We start from the raw sequence: 13,260 nt of genomic DNA, 5'->3' as shown, positions 1-13,260 counted from the left end.
GCCTGTGGGCTCCTCTCCCTGCAGCCTGGCAGCTCCTGTTGGGCTCAGCCAGCCATGAGAGGAGGCACGACAAGGGTGCATGAAAAAAGGCCCAGCCTGGGGGCTGAAAATGGCAAAAGAATCAGAAAAGGGGGTGGAAATGAAGCTGATGCATCTGCTCCAGCCCCCAGCAGCAGGGCAGCTCCCTTCCTTCCCTTCCTGCCAGCTCTTGCCTGTGCAAGCAGCTCGGAAGAGTTGTGACATTGATTTATTTAATTCTGAAATGATGGATCACACCCAAACCGTGCTTCTGTGGTGAGACAGTTGGTTGTACCTTTGGTGCCTGTTTCCTCTGACCATGCTGGTTCCTGTCTCACCTCCTCCCCTTGGCAGAGCTTTCCTTTCCCAGGCACTGCCTCACCTGGAGCAGGGCCTGGAGCACAGAAGGGGCAGCACCTTTTCCCATTCTTTTGGATAATGAGGAAACCCCACTCTGTGCACAGTGACCAGGAAAGGGCAGAGAACACCTTAATCTTTGAAGTTTCGAAGAGATTTGTGTCTCCTTCAAAGCCAGAAGGCAGTGTGAGATCTGAGCTTTCCTCAGTCCCAAGTTACAAAGGCACAGGAAGATCTGAGCCCTTGATTTGCACTGCAGCAGGGAATGCTCCTCACTGTTCTACTGAATATGGTCTCAAGTGTGGGCTGGGAAAACTGCACCTTAAGCACACAGAACAGGCAAAGGACACCGTGGATTTTATTCAGATTTATTGAAGCAGCTCCAGGCTGAGTAATAAACACACAAAACTGCCGTATAAAAAGAAACAAATGTGCAGAACCAGCCCTTGGGCAAAGTACTGTCACGTGTTCTGACATCCCAGGCTGCTGCTTGGGTGCTGTGAGTGCCAGCAGTGCAGTCCTGCAGCTGGTCAGGAGTGTCCTTTCTCCTTTCTAGCACCACTGAAACCAAAACAATCTCTCTGGTTCCTGCTCTGAGATCACACGAGTTAGGAGAACACTTGGAAACCGTTTTGCTGTCTCAAGGGACAGCACAAGCTGCCAGCCCAAGGAGGTCCTGTCCCCTCCCTGGCCTGGCCAAGGGTTTGCAGAAGCAATTCAAAGCCAGAACTGAGTTTCCTTGAGCCCTGCTGGTGGCACCCAGCTCACAGAGCTGCCAGGTGGGAGGAGAAGCTCCTGCTGCCCGTGTGTTCCATCTGGGTCCTCATCAAGGGAGGCACTTGGCAAAACCAGGTGAGAAACCTGTGGTGCAGAGCAGAGCATTGTGAGACGAGGGCACAGCAACCCCAACCCCTCTCCCCAGGCCTCAAACCCCAGAGAAATCCCAGCCATGCCTGCTGATTCCCCTCCACAGCCAGGAATTTTCTAAAGGTATCACTGGGTATTTTATTACAGTAAATAATTTTATTTAGACAGCACGACTCCTGCAAAGAGAAAAGGAAAACCCTGCAGGGTCTGTGATTCACTGGCATAGTTTCTGCCAAAAGCCCTTAGAAAGATTTAATTCCAGTTGCAAATGTTGAAAGTCAATCTCTGTGTAGCAGGAAAGCAGTGGCATGAAAGGGACACCAGGGAATAATTAGAAGCAGAGAAACCCTGTGTTTATACATAGACAAGGCTTGTCTTATAAATGCAATTACCCACCATTCTGGGACTAAGTCCCAGCTATAATCTTGTTCTGGCACCAGCTCACAGCCCTGGCGTCCCACAAGACATTTGGGTGCCACTGGCAGATTAAGTGTGGCACCAGGAGGAGCAGGCTGTGCTAAAAGCAGCAGCTGGAGCCAGTGGCACCATGGGGTCTGTCCCAGCTCCTGCAGACAGCCTGCCTGCACAAACACCAGCTCCTGCAGCCTGCTGACCCAGCCACGACACCCAATCCCTGCACACAGCATTCCCCAAAATCTCTGCACGGGGCAAGATGCCAGGTTGAGAGTCTCGTTGTTTATACTGATCCTTCTCCCTGCAGCAATTCAGCACCTAGAGGGATGTTCTCTCTCCTGCAGGGCTTTTAGATCCCACCTCCTGCAGGGATTTCAGATCCCACTATTTCCTTGAGGGCTTTTACATCCCACCATCTCCTGCAGGGCTTTCATATCCCACCATCTCCTGCAGGGCTTTTAGATCCCATCTCCTGCAGGGCTTTCAGATCCCATCTCCTGCAGGGCTTTGAGATCTCACCATCTCCTGCAGGGCTTTTAGATCCCATCTCCTGTAGGGCTTTTAGATCCCCCAATCTCCTGCAGAGCTTTTAGATCCCCCAATCTCCTGCAGGGATTTCAGACCCCACCATCTCCTGCAGGGCTTTTAGATCCCATCTCCTGCAGGGCTTTGAGATCCCACCAGCTCCTACAGGGCTTTTAGACCCCATCTCCTGCAGAGCTTTTAGATCCCACACTACCAGCCTGGAAGTTTAGGAGCTGATACTCACACAAGGCTCTTCTTTAGGACAACTCCAATCCAGAGCCACGTGCACCTGCCCCTCATCAAGTTTTAACCTGACACAGAGGAGCTCTTGACCCACAGCTATTTACCTTGCAGGTCTCAGGCTGACAGGTACTTCCAGGTGCTGACGAAGGCGGTGGGGATGAGCGAGTAGGGCACGGTGGTGACGCTGCTCCACGTGTCGGACGAGGGGTCGTAGCAGTCCAGGGTTTTGCAGCGCTGCGCCCCGCAGTAGCCGCCCACCACGTAGAGCCTGTTCCCCGAGGTGACGGCGCGGCAGCTGATGCACTTGGCGGTGACGTCCCCAAACTTGGACCACTGGAAGGTGTCGCTGTGGAAGCGGTAAGCGGAGCTGGCCGAGAACTCGGTGTCGCCGCCGATGACGATGACGTGGCTGCCCACCACGGCGGCGGCCGTGTAGCGCCAGGGCTGGGGGCAGCTGGCGGGCACCGTCCAGCGGTTCTGGCGCGGGTCGAAGCACTGCACCTTGGGCAGCTTGTTCTGGTTGGCGCTGGTGCCCCCGAAAACAAACAGCTTCATCTTGGCTCCCACCACGGCGGCGTTGCTGACGCCCTCCCGGAGAGGAGCCACCAGCGACCACTTGTCCAGCTGAGGGTCGTAGTGCTCCACCTGCTTGAGGGACACGGAGGGCGAGGCCGGGAAGGACCCGTTCGTGGCCGTGTGTCCCCCCACCACGTACAGGCAGTGGTCCAGCTCGGCGGAACCGTGGCCAAACCGCGCCACCAGCATGGGAGCAGCTTTGGCCCACTCGTCGTGGAGGGTGTCGTAGACCCAGACGTCCCTGGAAGCGCCGTTCTCGGAGCCCTTGCCGCCGGTGATGTAAACCTTGCAGCCGATGGCGCAGGCGCTGCACTCCTTGCGGGGGCTGGGGATGTCGGCACGAGGGATGATCTCGCTGCTTTTATGGTCCAGCATGTAAATCTTGTCGCACACGAAGGTCTGGCCGCCGAGCAGCAGCAGGGCCTGGCTGACCTTGCGGGGCCGGGCGCAGCAGCCCGTCACCAGCCCGTCGTTCTGCAGGATCTTCATTTTGCAGCGCACGGCGTCGGCCACGATCTCCTCCCCCAGCTTGTGGCTGGTCACCAGCTTCTCGCAGGCCACCTGCTTCCTCAGGTAGGACTCGGGCAGCAGGGCCAGGCGCACGGAGCGCAGCAGCTCGGGCAGAACTTCGTGGCGCCGGGGCAAATCGTAGCGGATCCAGCCTATAACGGCCTCGTAGACCAGAGTCTCGTCCTCCACCTCCAGCTCCTCGCTCTCCACCAGCTCCAGCAGCTTGTCTTTGGGCAGCCGGAGGAAATCCTCAGTCTTGCAGAGCGAGGTGAAGTTGGCCAAGGCCATCCTCCAGGACAGCTCCAGCAGCCGCTCGCAGCAGTGGGCATCGGACAGCAGCAGCATGTTCAGGCAGTTCCCAGGGTAGAGATTCTTCTCCAGAAAGTCAGCAGAAGCATCCCGGATATCCTGGAACTGCAGCATGTCCCCGGCCTCCAGCAGGGACTCGGCGTTCTCCTCGTTGATCAGCACCCGGGCTGAGTAAGCGTAGTCCAGCAGCAGCTCCAGCACCTCGGGGTGGAGCGAGTCGTGGAAGTTGACCTCGGCATCCCTGCTCTCCTTCAGGCCCCCGCTGAACATGGCGTTGAAGTAGCGGCTGCAGGCGGCCAGGACGGCGCGGTGGCACGGGAAGCTCTGGTTCCCTGCCCGCAGCACCACGTCGGTGAAGAGGTTCTGCTGGCGGAGCAGGTTCAGCTGGGTGAGGAGGCTGTCGGCGTGGCCCGGTTTGTGGAAGAGGTGGATGTTCATGGAGCCCGAGCTCGAGCGGGATTTCCGGTTCTCGTGGCTGCTGACGGACATTGTGCTGAGGCTGCTCTGCGGGGCAAAAGCGGCGAGTCAGCACGGGCAGCGCGGCCACGGGCCCGGCACGGCACGGCCGGGAGGAGCGCGGTACCGGCCGGTAACGGGAGCGCGGTGGGGCCGAACGGGGGAACGGGGCATCGGGAGCGCCGGTCAGCTGCGGGGCACCGACCGAAACGGGGTACGGGGAGATCCGGAACCGTGCAGCGCAGAGCTCCGCCGGGCCTCAGGTAGTAGCGGGGAGGGGGCGATGTGCGCCTCCGGTGATGCCCGTGCCCAGCCCGCCCCGCGGTCCCGCACCGGGCTCCTCTGTCCCGCATCCGGACCCGCTGTCCCGTGCCTGACTCAGTTATTCTGCACCCGGCCCTGCGGTTCTCACCTGGTCCCGCACCTGCCCCCGCGGTCCCACACTTGGTCCAGGTGTCCCTCAGGGTCCCCCCTATGCCGTACCCGGTTCCGCGCGGTCCCCGTTACCCCGCACCCGGTCCCGCACACGGTTCCGTATTCGGCCCTACACGGTCCCTGCTATCCCGTACCCGGTTCCCTACCCGTTCCTGTACAGCCCTCGCTGTCCCATACCCGATGCCGTACCCGGTTTCTCACTGTCCTTGCTATCCCGTACCCGGTCCCCGCTATCCCGCACCCGGTTCCGTACCCGGTCCCCACTATCCTGCACCCAGTATCTCGTACCCAGTTCTGTACCCGGTCCCGTCCGGTCCCCGTTATCCCGTACCCGGTATCCCGCACCCGGTTCTGTACCCGGTTCCGTACCCGGTCCCCGCTGTCCCGTACGCGGTATCTCATACCCGGTTCCGCACTCGGTATCCCGTACCCGGTTCGGTGCCCGCTCCCGCCCGCTCCCGCTCCGCTCCGGCTCTGCCGCCGCCCCTCCGCCGCCGCCGCGTGGCCGCCCGGCTCCGGCCCCGCCCCCTCCCGCCTCGCAGCCAATCAGCGCCCGCGGCGCGCGGCACGCTCTCTTTGTGAATGGGAGGCGGGGCCAGCCGTGCGCATGCGCAGCGCGCTGCTCCCCGCCCTGCCCGCGGGCAGCGTGGCCGTGTCCCCTCCCCACGTGCGCCGGTGCCACCCGCTGTCCCCCGCTGTCCCCCGGTCCCAGCATCGCAGCACGGCCCCGACATCGCGGCACGGGGGCCGGGCCGGCGGATCTGAGCCTCCCGGGCTTGGCAGATGGAGCCACCCCCGCCATAAAGGGCCATAAACGGGGCAGCGGCGCCGGGACCGGCAGCGCCCTTTGGATCCCGGCTGCTGACAAAGGCAGATCCCGGCCGGAGCAGCCAGGCCTGCTCAGCAAATGTGCTCCTGCGTGGAGCATGTGGGAAACGCCAAACAGTTGTTTCTAAATTTTTAAAAGTTATAAAAATAGTAATACAATTAGAGTAATAACAATTTGGACAATTTGAATTAGGACAATATGAGACAATAGAGACAAAGAGTTACAGACAGTCCGGGTACCTTTTTCTGGGCAGCATAAGCCCGAAAAAGGACACCCATTAACAAAGGATTAACCCTTAAAAACAATAACCTGTTGCATATTCATACACCTCATACATGATGCATAAATTCCATTCAAACACAGGATTCTGTCTGGTCATCATCAGCTACTTCCTCTGAATCCCAACAGCGCCTTCGAGGCAGGAAGAAGTTAATTTCTTCTGATAAGAGAGCAATAAATTCTCTTCCTCTGAAAGATTCAGGTGTCCTGTGCCTGCTACCTCGCTGCAAGTCCTCTCTTTAAAAAAAGGATCCTACAGAGCATCGTTTCTATTTTAACATTTTGTTATAACCTATAACTATATTTACCACACTACTTAAGAGAATTAATACAGCATCACTTTCTAACACAACACATATAATATTCATTTTAATGTTTACAAAAAGCCATTCATAAAATGCATGCATTTTTCACATGCCACATTGGAAAAGAGAAGAAAATCACCAAGTTTTGGGAGGATCGGGTCTGCCTGCACAAGTCCTTGTGCTAAAAATGAGTGAGTGCTGCTCTGGAGAAGCAGCAGCCACCACAGGTGTTTAAACCCTGTGTGTCAGCAGGGATCAAAACCACCTCAAGAAAAAAATACAAATCCCAGAAATTCTGAATCACCCAATTTTGATTTATCTCTGCATGTTCCAGCTGTAAATTAAGGTCATTTGTTGAGGAATGGATGAAGCAAATGCACTGGAAATGCACTGTAGACTGCACTTAGAGCAGTTTACAGTTTCCTTTCTCTACATTAAAATTAATGCATGGTTAAGATGTTTATTAATTTGGCATCAGAGGTTATGCAGGATTTCTTGGTTTGTTTGTTTTTGTTTTTTTTTTTTTTTATTGGCAGAGCTACAATTATCCTGTATAGCATTAGTATTAATAGTATATGAATACTTAATAGTATTGTCCTGTGTTGAGCAGTCCAGTGAGTCCTGGAGGAATGATCAATGGGGTTGAGAACACCAAAGAAATCTGATTTATTATTAAAAACCACTAAACTGCAGCAGGAGCCACCACAGTGGTTGACAGGACCAGGAGAGATCCCCCTGTTCAGACACAGGACTGAGAAAAGGAGAGAATAAACAAGAATAAACAAACTGCAGGTAAGCCCTGAGCTGCACCAAATCCTGCCAGTGTGGCAGCAAATGCCCAGCACAGCCACATCCTCAGGGACACTGCAGGGTGAAGGTCCAGATAAACACCAAGGGCAAAGGAGAAAGAGTTTGCAGGGCTCCCTGTGCTCTTTGAACACAGGCAGGACACAGCTCCCCGTGCCCAGCCAAAAGCAGCCCCACACAGCAAGGTCACAGCTCCTGGAGGTGCAGCATGTGCTGTCCTGGGACACCACAGTAAGCACAGCTCTTTTCAAAGGATGCATTTCCATGGCAGGCAGGCAGGGACTGGGAATTACTGCAGCAGGAGTGTGAAAAATGCGTGTATTTTAGGATTGGCTTTTTGTAAACATTAAAATGAATATTATATGTGTTGTGTTAGAAAGTGATGCTGTATTAATTCTCTTAAGTAGTGTGGTAAATATAGTCTTAGGTTATAACAAAATGCTAAAATAGAAAGGATGCTATGTAGGATACTTTTTTTAAAGAGAGGATTTGCAGCAAGATAGCAGCCACAGGACACCTGAATCTTTCAGAGAAAGAGAATTTATTGCCCCATTATCAAGAGAAACGAACTTCTTCCTGCCTTGAAGGCGCTGTTGGGATTCAGAGGAACAAGCTGACACTGACCAGACAGAATCCTGTATTTAAATGAATTTATGCATCATGTATGAAGTGTATGAATATGCAACAGGCTGTTGTTTTTTAGGGTTAATCCTTTCTTAACTGTGTCCTTTTTCAGGCTCGTGCTGCCCAGAAAAAGGTACCTGGACATCCAAAACTCTTTGTCTCTATTGTCTCATATTGTCCTAATCCAAATTGTCTAAATTATTATTACTCTAATTGTATTACTATTTTTATAACCATTTTACAACTATTAAACTTTTAAATTTTTAAAAAACAACTGATTGGCGTTTTTCACAAGGAGGAAGGCTGGTGGCACATGTGCAGCTGCAGCTCACACTGCACCAATGCTCTGGAGCTTTCCAGAATCAAAGATAAAGAGCTTCTCTCCCTGTTACCAGGAGGAATGATCACTCAGGGCCACCTTTGAAGCATTTGTGTCGTTTATTATTGGCAACGCCCAGAACTGGAACTGCAAACCCCAGCTTGGCGCTGGTTTGATTGCTCCTTTGAAAGGTGATTTATTAAAAAGAAAAAAAAAAAAAAAAAGCAGGAAATTTATGAAAACAGGGCTGTTGGAGCCTGGTGGAAGAGCTCCACCCGGTGGCATCGCACAAAGGCACAGCTGGAATGGGAATTGGGGAATTGCCATTCCCAACATTTCTCCTTAAACGGGCAGGGCAGGTTAGGAAGGTCCTCGCTGCTTCCAGCAGCAATTCCTGTCCCCCTCACCTCTGAGGAAACACAAACAGCACCTCTGCTGGCTCCTGTCTGAGCCCTAACCCCAATACCTGGAGAATTCCCAGCACAGGGGTCCCATCCAAGGCCAGAGTGGGAGCTCTCAGCATCCATCCCTTACCAGTTCTCTGTGACAGAACCGTGGCCACTGTGCTCCTTCAAGTGGCAAACGACACTGGCAGGTTGCATTTATCTTTTGGGACACATGGAAGCAACTTTCCCCCTCAGTTTTACCCATTGTTGATTGTCAGAGGATTCACCTGAATTATTTTTCTGATGAAGAATGATAAAAATTATCAGCTGCAAACAATCCCCTCTGCAACAGGCATCTGGATTCCATCCCAATTATGGGATATCTGGAAGGACAATCATCAACCCAGGAAAGTTAAACTACACCCTGCTTCACCAAAGGCACTTTTACCATGTGAAAACTGAGCTTGTGAAGCTCAGTTGTGGCTTAAGCAGCTTCAGAATTTGCTCCTCTTGATGCCTGGTAGATTCCAATCAGGGAGGAGATGGTGCCCAGGAGTCCAACCAGCCATGGGGGGAACCTTCCTGCCCAGAGGAACCCTGGAGGCAGCCAGTGGATGGCATTGCAGAGATCTGCTGTGTCCATGAGGATGCTCAGAAGTTCAGCCTTCACCTGGGCTCTCAGCTTCTGCTGCCTCTGAGGTGAAGGGCTGCTGGAGGAAAAGGTGATGTTAGGGACAGTCTGTCAGATTAAACCTTTTCTGATCCAGAGAGGGGGTACTGAGAGGTGTTTTAACAACTTTTAGTCCATTTTCAGTCTCATGTGAAGGGTGAGACAATACAGATGTTATAATTCACACCATCACCATCAGAAATTAACTATTTCCTAATTACAATTTATTATAAACATTTCTTGGCCTATCAGCTTTAGCCACACCATGCTGTAAATGCCTTAAAGCCAATCAGCCAAAATTACCCCTCATGGGCCTTACTACAATGCATCTTTCATAGTTCTATTTCTCCAAAATATCTAATCTTATTTACAAAACCATCCTTTGAAACTTCCTAGTTCCATTTCTCTCTCAGCAATGTCTGTGCTGTTCCATGGCATTTCTAAGTCAGCATTTCTTATCTCAAGGTTTGACACTGTGTGAGCCTTTGTCAAGCTTTGAGAATTCCCTCCAAATCCATTTCCCACATGAGTCCAGCGTGTCCTCAGAGCTGTGATGGCCACAGATGAGAACTGACAGGAAGGATGGAGAGGGACTTTGGGAAAGGACACAGGGAATGGCTTCCACTGCCAGAGGGGAAGGGATGGATGGGATATTGGGAAGGAATTGTTCTTGTGAGGGTGGGGAGGGGCTGGGATGGATTTCCCAGAGCATCTGGGGCTGCCCCTGGATCCCTGGCAGTGCCCAAGGCCAGGCTGGGCAGGGCTGGGAGCAGCCTGGGATGGTGGAAGCTGAAAGGGAGTGGGATGGGCTTTGAGGTCCCTCCCAACCCAAACCACTCTGGGATTGCCTGATCAGCTCTACAGCCACAGAGGGAAATCCTACCACTTGTGCTGCCTCAGCTTTCTTCTTAACTGGAACAAAATCCTCAGCGATCTGAAAAGCACAGAATCATTTCTCCTACAGCGCCGAACAGGAGGAGTTTTTATTTTTCCCTCTTTCACGACCAACTTTCACTCCAGCGAGGAAGAAGAGCACCTCCCCCAGCTTTGCCAGGGCAGGATCACCCTGGTGCCCATCCCGTACCGCAGGATGCCCAGCAGCAGGGCACAGCCCCCAGGATGCCCAGGGCAGGGCAGGATCACCCTGGTGCCCACCCTGTACCGCAGGATGCCCAGGAGCAGGGCACAGCCCCAGTGCCCATGTTGTACCACAGGATGCCCAGGGCAGGGCACACCCCCAGGATGCCCAGGAGCAGGGCACAGCCCCAGTGCCCATGTTGTACCACAGGATGCCAAGCAGCAGGGCACAGCCTACAGGATGCCCAGAGCAGGGCAGGATCACCCCCAGGTGCCCATCCCGTACCGCAGAATGCCCAGGAGCAGGGCACAGCCCCAGTGCCCATGTTGTACCCCAGGATGCCCAGCAGCAGGGCACAGCCCCCAGGATGGCCAGGATCACCCTGGTGCCCATCCCGAAACACAGGATGCCCAGGAGCAGGGCACAGCCCCCAGTGCCCATCCCGTACCGCAGGATGCCCAGCAGCAGGGCACAGCCCCCAGGATGCCCAGGAGCAGGGCACAGCCCCCGGTGCCCATCCCGTACCGCAGGATGCCCAGCAGCAGGGCACAGCCCCACAGCGCCGTGCTCCGTGCCCACCAGCGCTGGGAGGCGGCTCTGACGATGCCCACGTCGGCGGCCCAGGCCAGGTGCTCGCAGGGGTAGTACAGCTGGTTGGCCACGTTGGAGAGCACCGAGAGCCCTCGGACCAGCGCGTCCTCACCCTGCGGGAGGGCACAGAGCGGCACATGGGGCACGGGGGCACCGGGAGCCCCCCGGGGCCATTCTCACCTCGGGGCCCGGCCCGGGAGCCCCGGGGCCGCTCTCACCTCGGGGCCCAGCCCGTAGCTGCAGCTGTGCCGGAGCATGGCCAGGTCGTCGAAGAGGCGCAGGGCGGTGCGGCAGGAGCTGAGCTGGGCAGAGGCGGCCAGGAGCCCCCCGGGCAGCCCCCCGGGGCCGGGCAGCGCTGCCCCCGCCAGCTGGCAGCCGTAGGACAGAGCCCGGACCTGGGGATGGCACGGGAGGGTGCGGCTGGAACCGGGGCTGCTCCTCATCCATCCATCCATCCATCCATCCATCCATCCATCCATCCATCCATCCATCCATCCATCCATCCATCTTTTCTTTTTCCCTTTCCTTCCCTTCCCCTTTTCCTTTTCTTTTCCTTCCTTTCCCTTTCCCTTTTTCCTTCCCTTCCCTTCCCTTCCCTTCCCTTCTTCCTTCCCTTCCCTTCCCTTCCCTTCCCTTCCCTTCCCTTCCCTTCCCTTCCCTTCCCTTCCCTTCCCTTCCCTTCCCTTCCCTTCCCTTCCCTTCCCTTCCCTTCCCTTCCCTTCCCTTCCCTTCCCTTCCCTTCCCTTCCCTTCCCTTCCCTTCCCTTCCCCCTGTGCTCCGGGACTCCCATTCCCGTTTCCATCCCGTCATTTACCGGTAAAACTCGGGTTGTTTGTGCCCCCTCCGCCTTTTGTCGTTCCTATCCACCACCAGCACTTAGGAATCCCTCAGGTGCTTCATTCCCGTTAAGGCTGGGTCATTACAGTCCCGGTACCGGGGGACTCAGAGCCCCCTCCTCACTCCCCGCCCGGTACCGGGGGTTCAGACCCCCCCTGCCCTCACTCCCCGCCCGGTACCGGGGGTTCAGACCCCCCTCCCCTCACTCCCCGCCCGGTACCGGGGGTTCAGACCCCCCCACCCCTCACTCCCCGCCCGGTACCGGGGGTTCAGACCCCCCCTCCCCTCACTCCCCGCCCGGTACCGGGGGTTCAGACCCCCCCTCCCCTCACTCCCCGCCCGGTACCGGGGGTTCAGACCCCCCCTCCCCTCACTCACCGCCCGGTCGCGGCCCCGGTGCGTCTCCAGCGCAGCCACGAGCCCCCAAAGCGCGCCCGCCGCCATGGCAACACTTCCGGGTGTGAAGTCACGTGCGGGCGCGGGGCATGCCGGGAAGGAGGAGCTGTCGCTATGGCAACGCGGCCTGGCTGCCCCGCGGCCCAGCCGGGCCCTGCCTGTGAAAAATGCGTTTATTTTATGATTGGCTTTTCGCAAATATTCAAATGAATATTATATGTGTTGTGATAGAAAGTGATGCTGTATTACTTCTCTTAGGTAGTGTGTTAAATATAGTTTTAGGTTATAACAAAATGTTAAAATAGAAATTATGCTATGTAGGATACTTTTATGAAAAAAGAGAGGACTTGCAGCGAGATAGCAGCCACAGGACACCTGAATCTTTCAGAGAAAGAGAATTTATTGCCCCATTATCAGAAGAAACGAACTTTTTCCCACCTTGCTGAGTTAGGATTAAGAGGAAGTAGCTGACACTGACCAGACAGAATCCTGTATTTGAATGGAATTTATGCATAATGTATGAGGTGTATGAATATGCAACAGGCTGTTGTTTTTAAGGGTTAATCCTCTGTTAACTGTGTCCTTTCTCGGGCTCGTGCTGCCCAGAAAAAGGTACCTGGTCTGTCTGTAACTCTTTGTTTCTATTGACTCATATTGTTCTAATCCAAATTGTCCAAGTTATTATTACTCTAATTGTATTGCTATTTTTATAACCATTTTATTACTATTAAACTTTTAAAACCTTTTTTTCACACACCTGCTTCAGTGTGTCCAGAGGCTGGGCACAGAGTCATTCTCACACTGCTGCTAATTAAAGCTGTAAGAACTATCTGGATATTTTGCCTTTTTATAGCAGAGTATCACAGAATCAGAATATCCTGAGCTGGATCCCACAGGGATGATCAGTGCAGCCCCTGTCCCTGCACAGCCACCCCAACACCCCCACCCTGAGCACCCCTGAGAGCTCCTGGAGCTCTGGCAGTCTTGGCACCATTCCCTGGGGAGCCTGGGCAGTGCCCAGCACCCTCAGGGGGAAGAACATTTTGAGTAGATCATCCTTTGAATAAATAAATTTGATTTCATGAGACAGGATCATGGCACTAAGCAGAGCCACTCCCAGCCAAGCTTTTGCTGCTGGACTTGAGATCCTTGTGGGTCCCTGTAGCTGTGATATTTTCTGAAAAATCTTTTCTTTACGATTTTTCCTCCTGAGAAGCTGAGAGGCCTCAAGAACAAAATGTAAACAATGATTATCTGTTGCTGTGGAATGCAACAGGTGCATCTGTGATTGGTCTCATGGAGTTGTTTTTAATTAATGGCCAATTGCAGCTTAGCTGGCTTGGACTCTCTGTCAGAGACACAAACCTTTGTTATTCATTATTTCTTTTTCTATTCTTAGGTAGCCTTCTGATGAAATCCTTTCTTCTAT

The 13,260-nt window shown here is 54.3% G+C and overlaps 2 protein-coding genes across 4 annotated transcripts; both read right to left on the bottom strand.

Moving 5' to 3' along the window:
* Window positions 1-762: 762 nt before the first annotated feature.
* LOC131093513 (ectoderm-neural cortex protein 1-like) lies at window positions 763-5,187 on the bottom strand. Of its 2 annotated transcripts, none has more exons than XM_058040697.1 (3): window positions 5,141-5,187; window positions 2,529-4,323; window positions 763-1,236 (listed from the first exon to the last, which is right to left on the bottom strand). In XM_058040697.1, exon 2 carries the CDS (start codon window positions 4,306-4,308, stop codon window positions 2,539-2,541), a length of 1,770 nt encoding a protein of 589 aa, XP_057896680.1. In that variant the 5' UTR covers window positions 4,309-4,323; window positions 5,141-5,187; the 3' UTR covers window positions 763-1,236; window positions 2,529-2,538. The 2 variants fall into 2 exon arrangements, with proteins under 2 accessions (XP_057896680.1, XP_057896679.1); XM_058040696.1 differs by having other exon boundaries at window positions 5,115-5,165.
* Window positions 5,188-7,587: 2,400 nt separating this feature from the next.
* Window positions 7,588-11,879, bottom strand: PEX11G (peroxisomal biogenesis factor 11 gamma). 2 transcript variants are annotated; one of them, XM_058040710.1, is made up of 5 exons: window positions 11,814-11,879; window positions 10,817-10,993; window positions 10,533-10,711; window positions 9,813-9,863; window positions 7,588-8,966 (listed from the first exon to the last, which is right to left on the bottom strand). In XM_058040710.1, the coding sequence occupies exons 1-5, from the start codon at window positions 11,877-11,879 to the stop codon at window positions 8,744-8,746; spliced, it is 696 nt and encodes a 231-aa protein (XP_057896693.1). In that variant the 3' UTR covers window positions 7,588-8,743. The 2 variants fall into 2 exon arrangements, with proteins under 2 accessions (XP_057896693.1, XP_057896692.1); XM_058040709.1 differs by having other exon boundaries at window positions 7,589-8,969.
* Window positions 11,880-13,260: the final 1,381 nt, after the last annotated feature.

This window comes from Melospiza georgiana, chromosome 26 (genome assembly GCF_028018845.1).
Source record: "Melospiza georgiana isolate bMelGeo1 chromosome 26, bMelGeo1.pri, whole genome shotgun sequence".
NCBI lineage: Eukaryota > Metazoa > Chordata > Aves > Passeriformes > Passerellidae > Melospiza > Melospiza georgiana.
The sequence above is the reverse complement of the archived record's forward strand: the minus strand, read 5'-3'. Positions and strand labels throughout refer to the sequence as shown.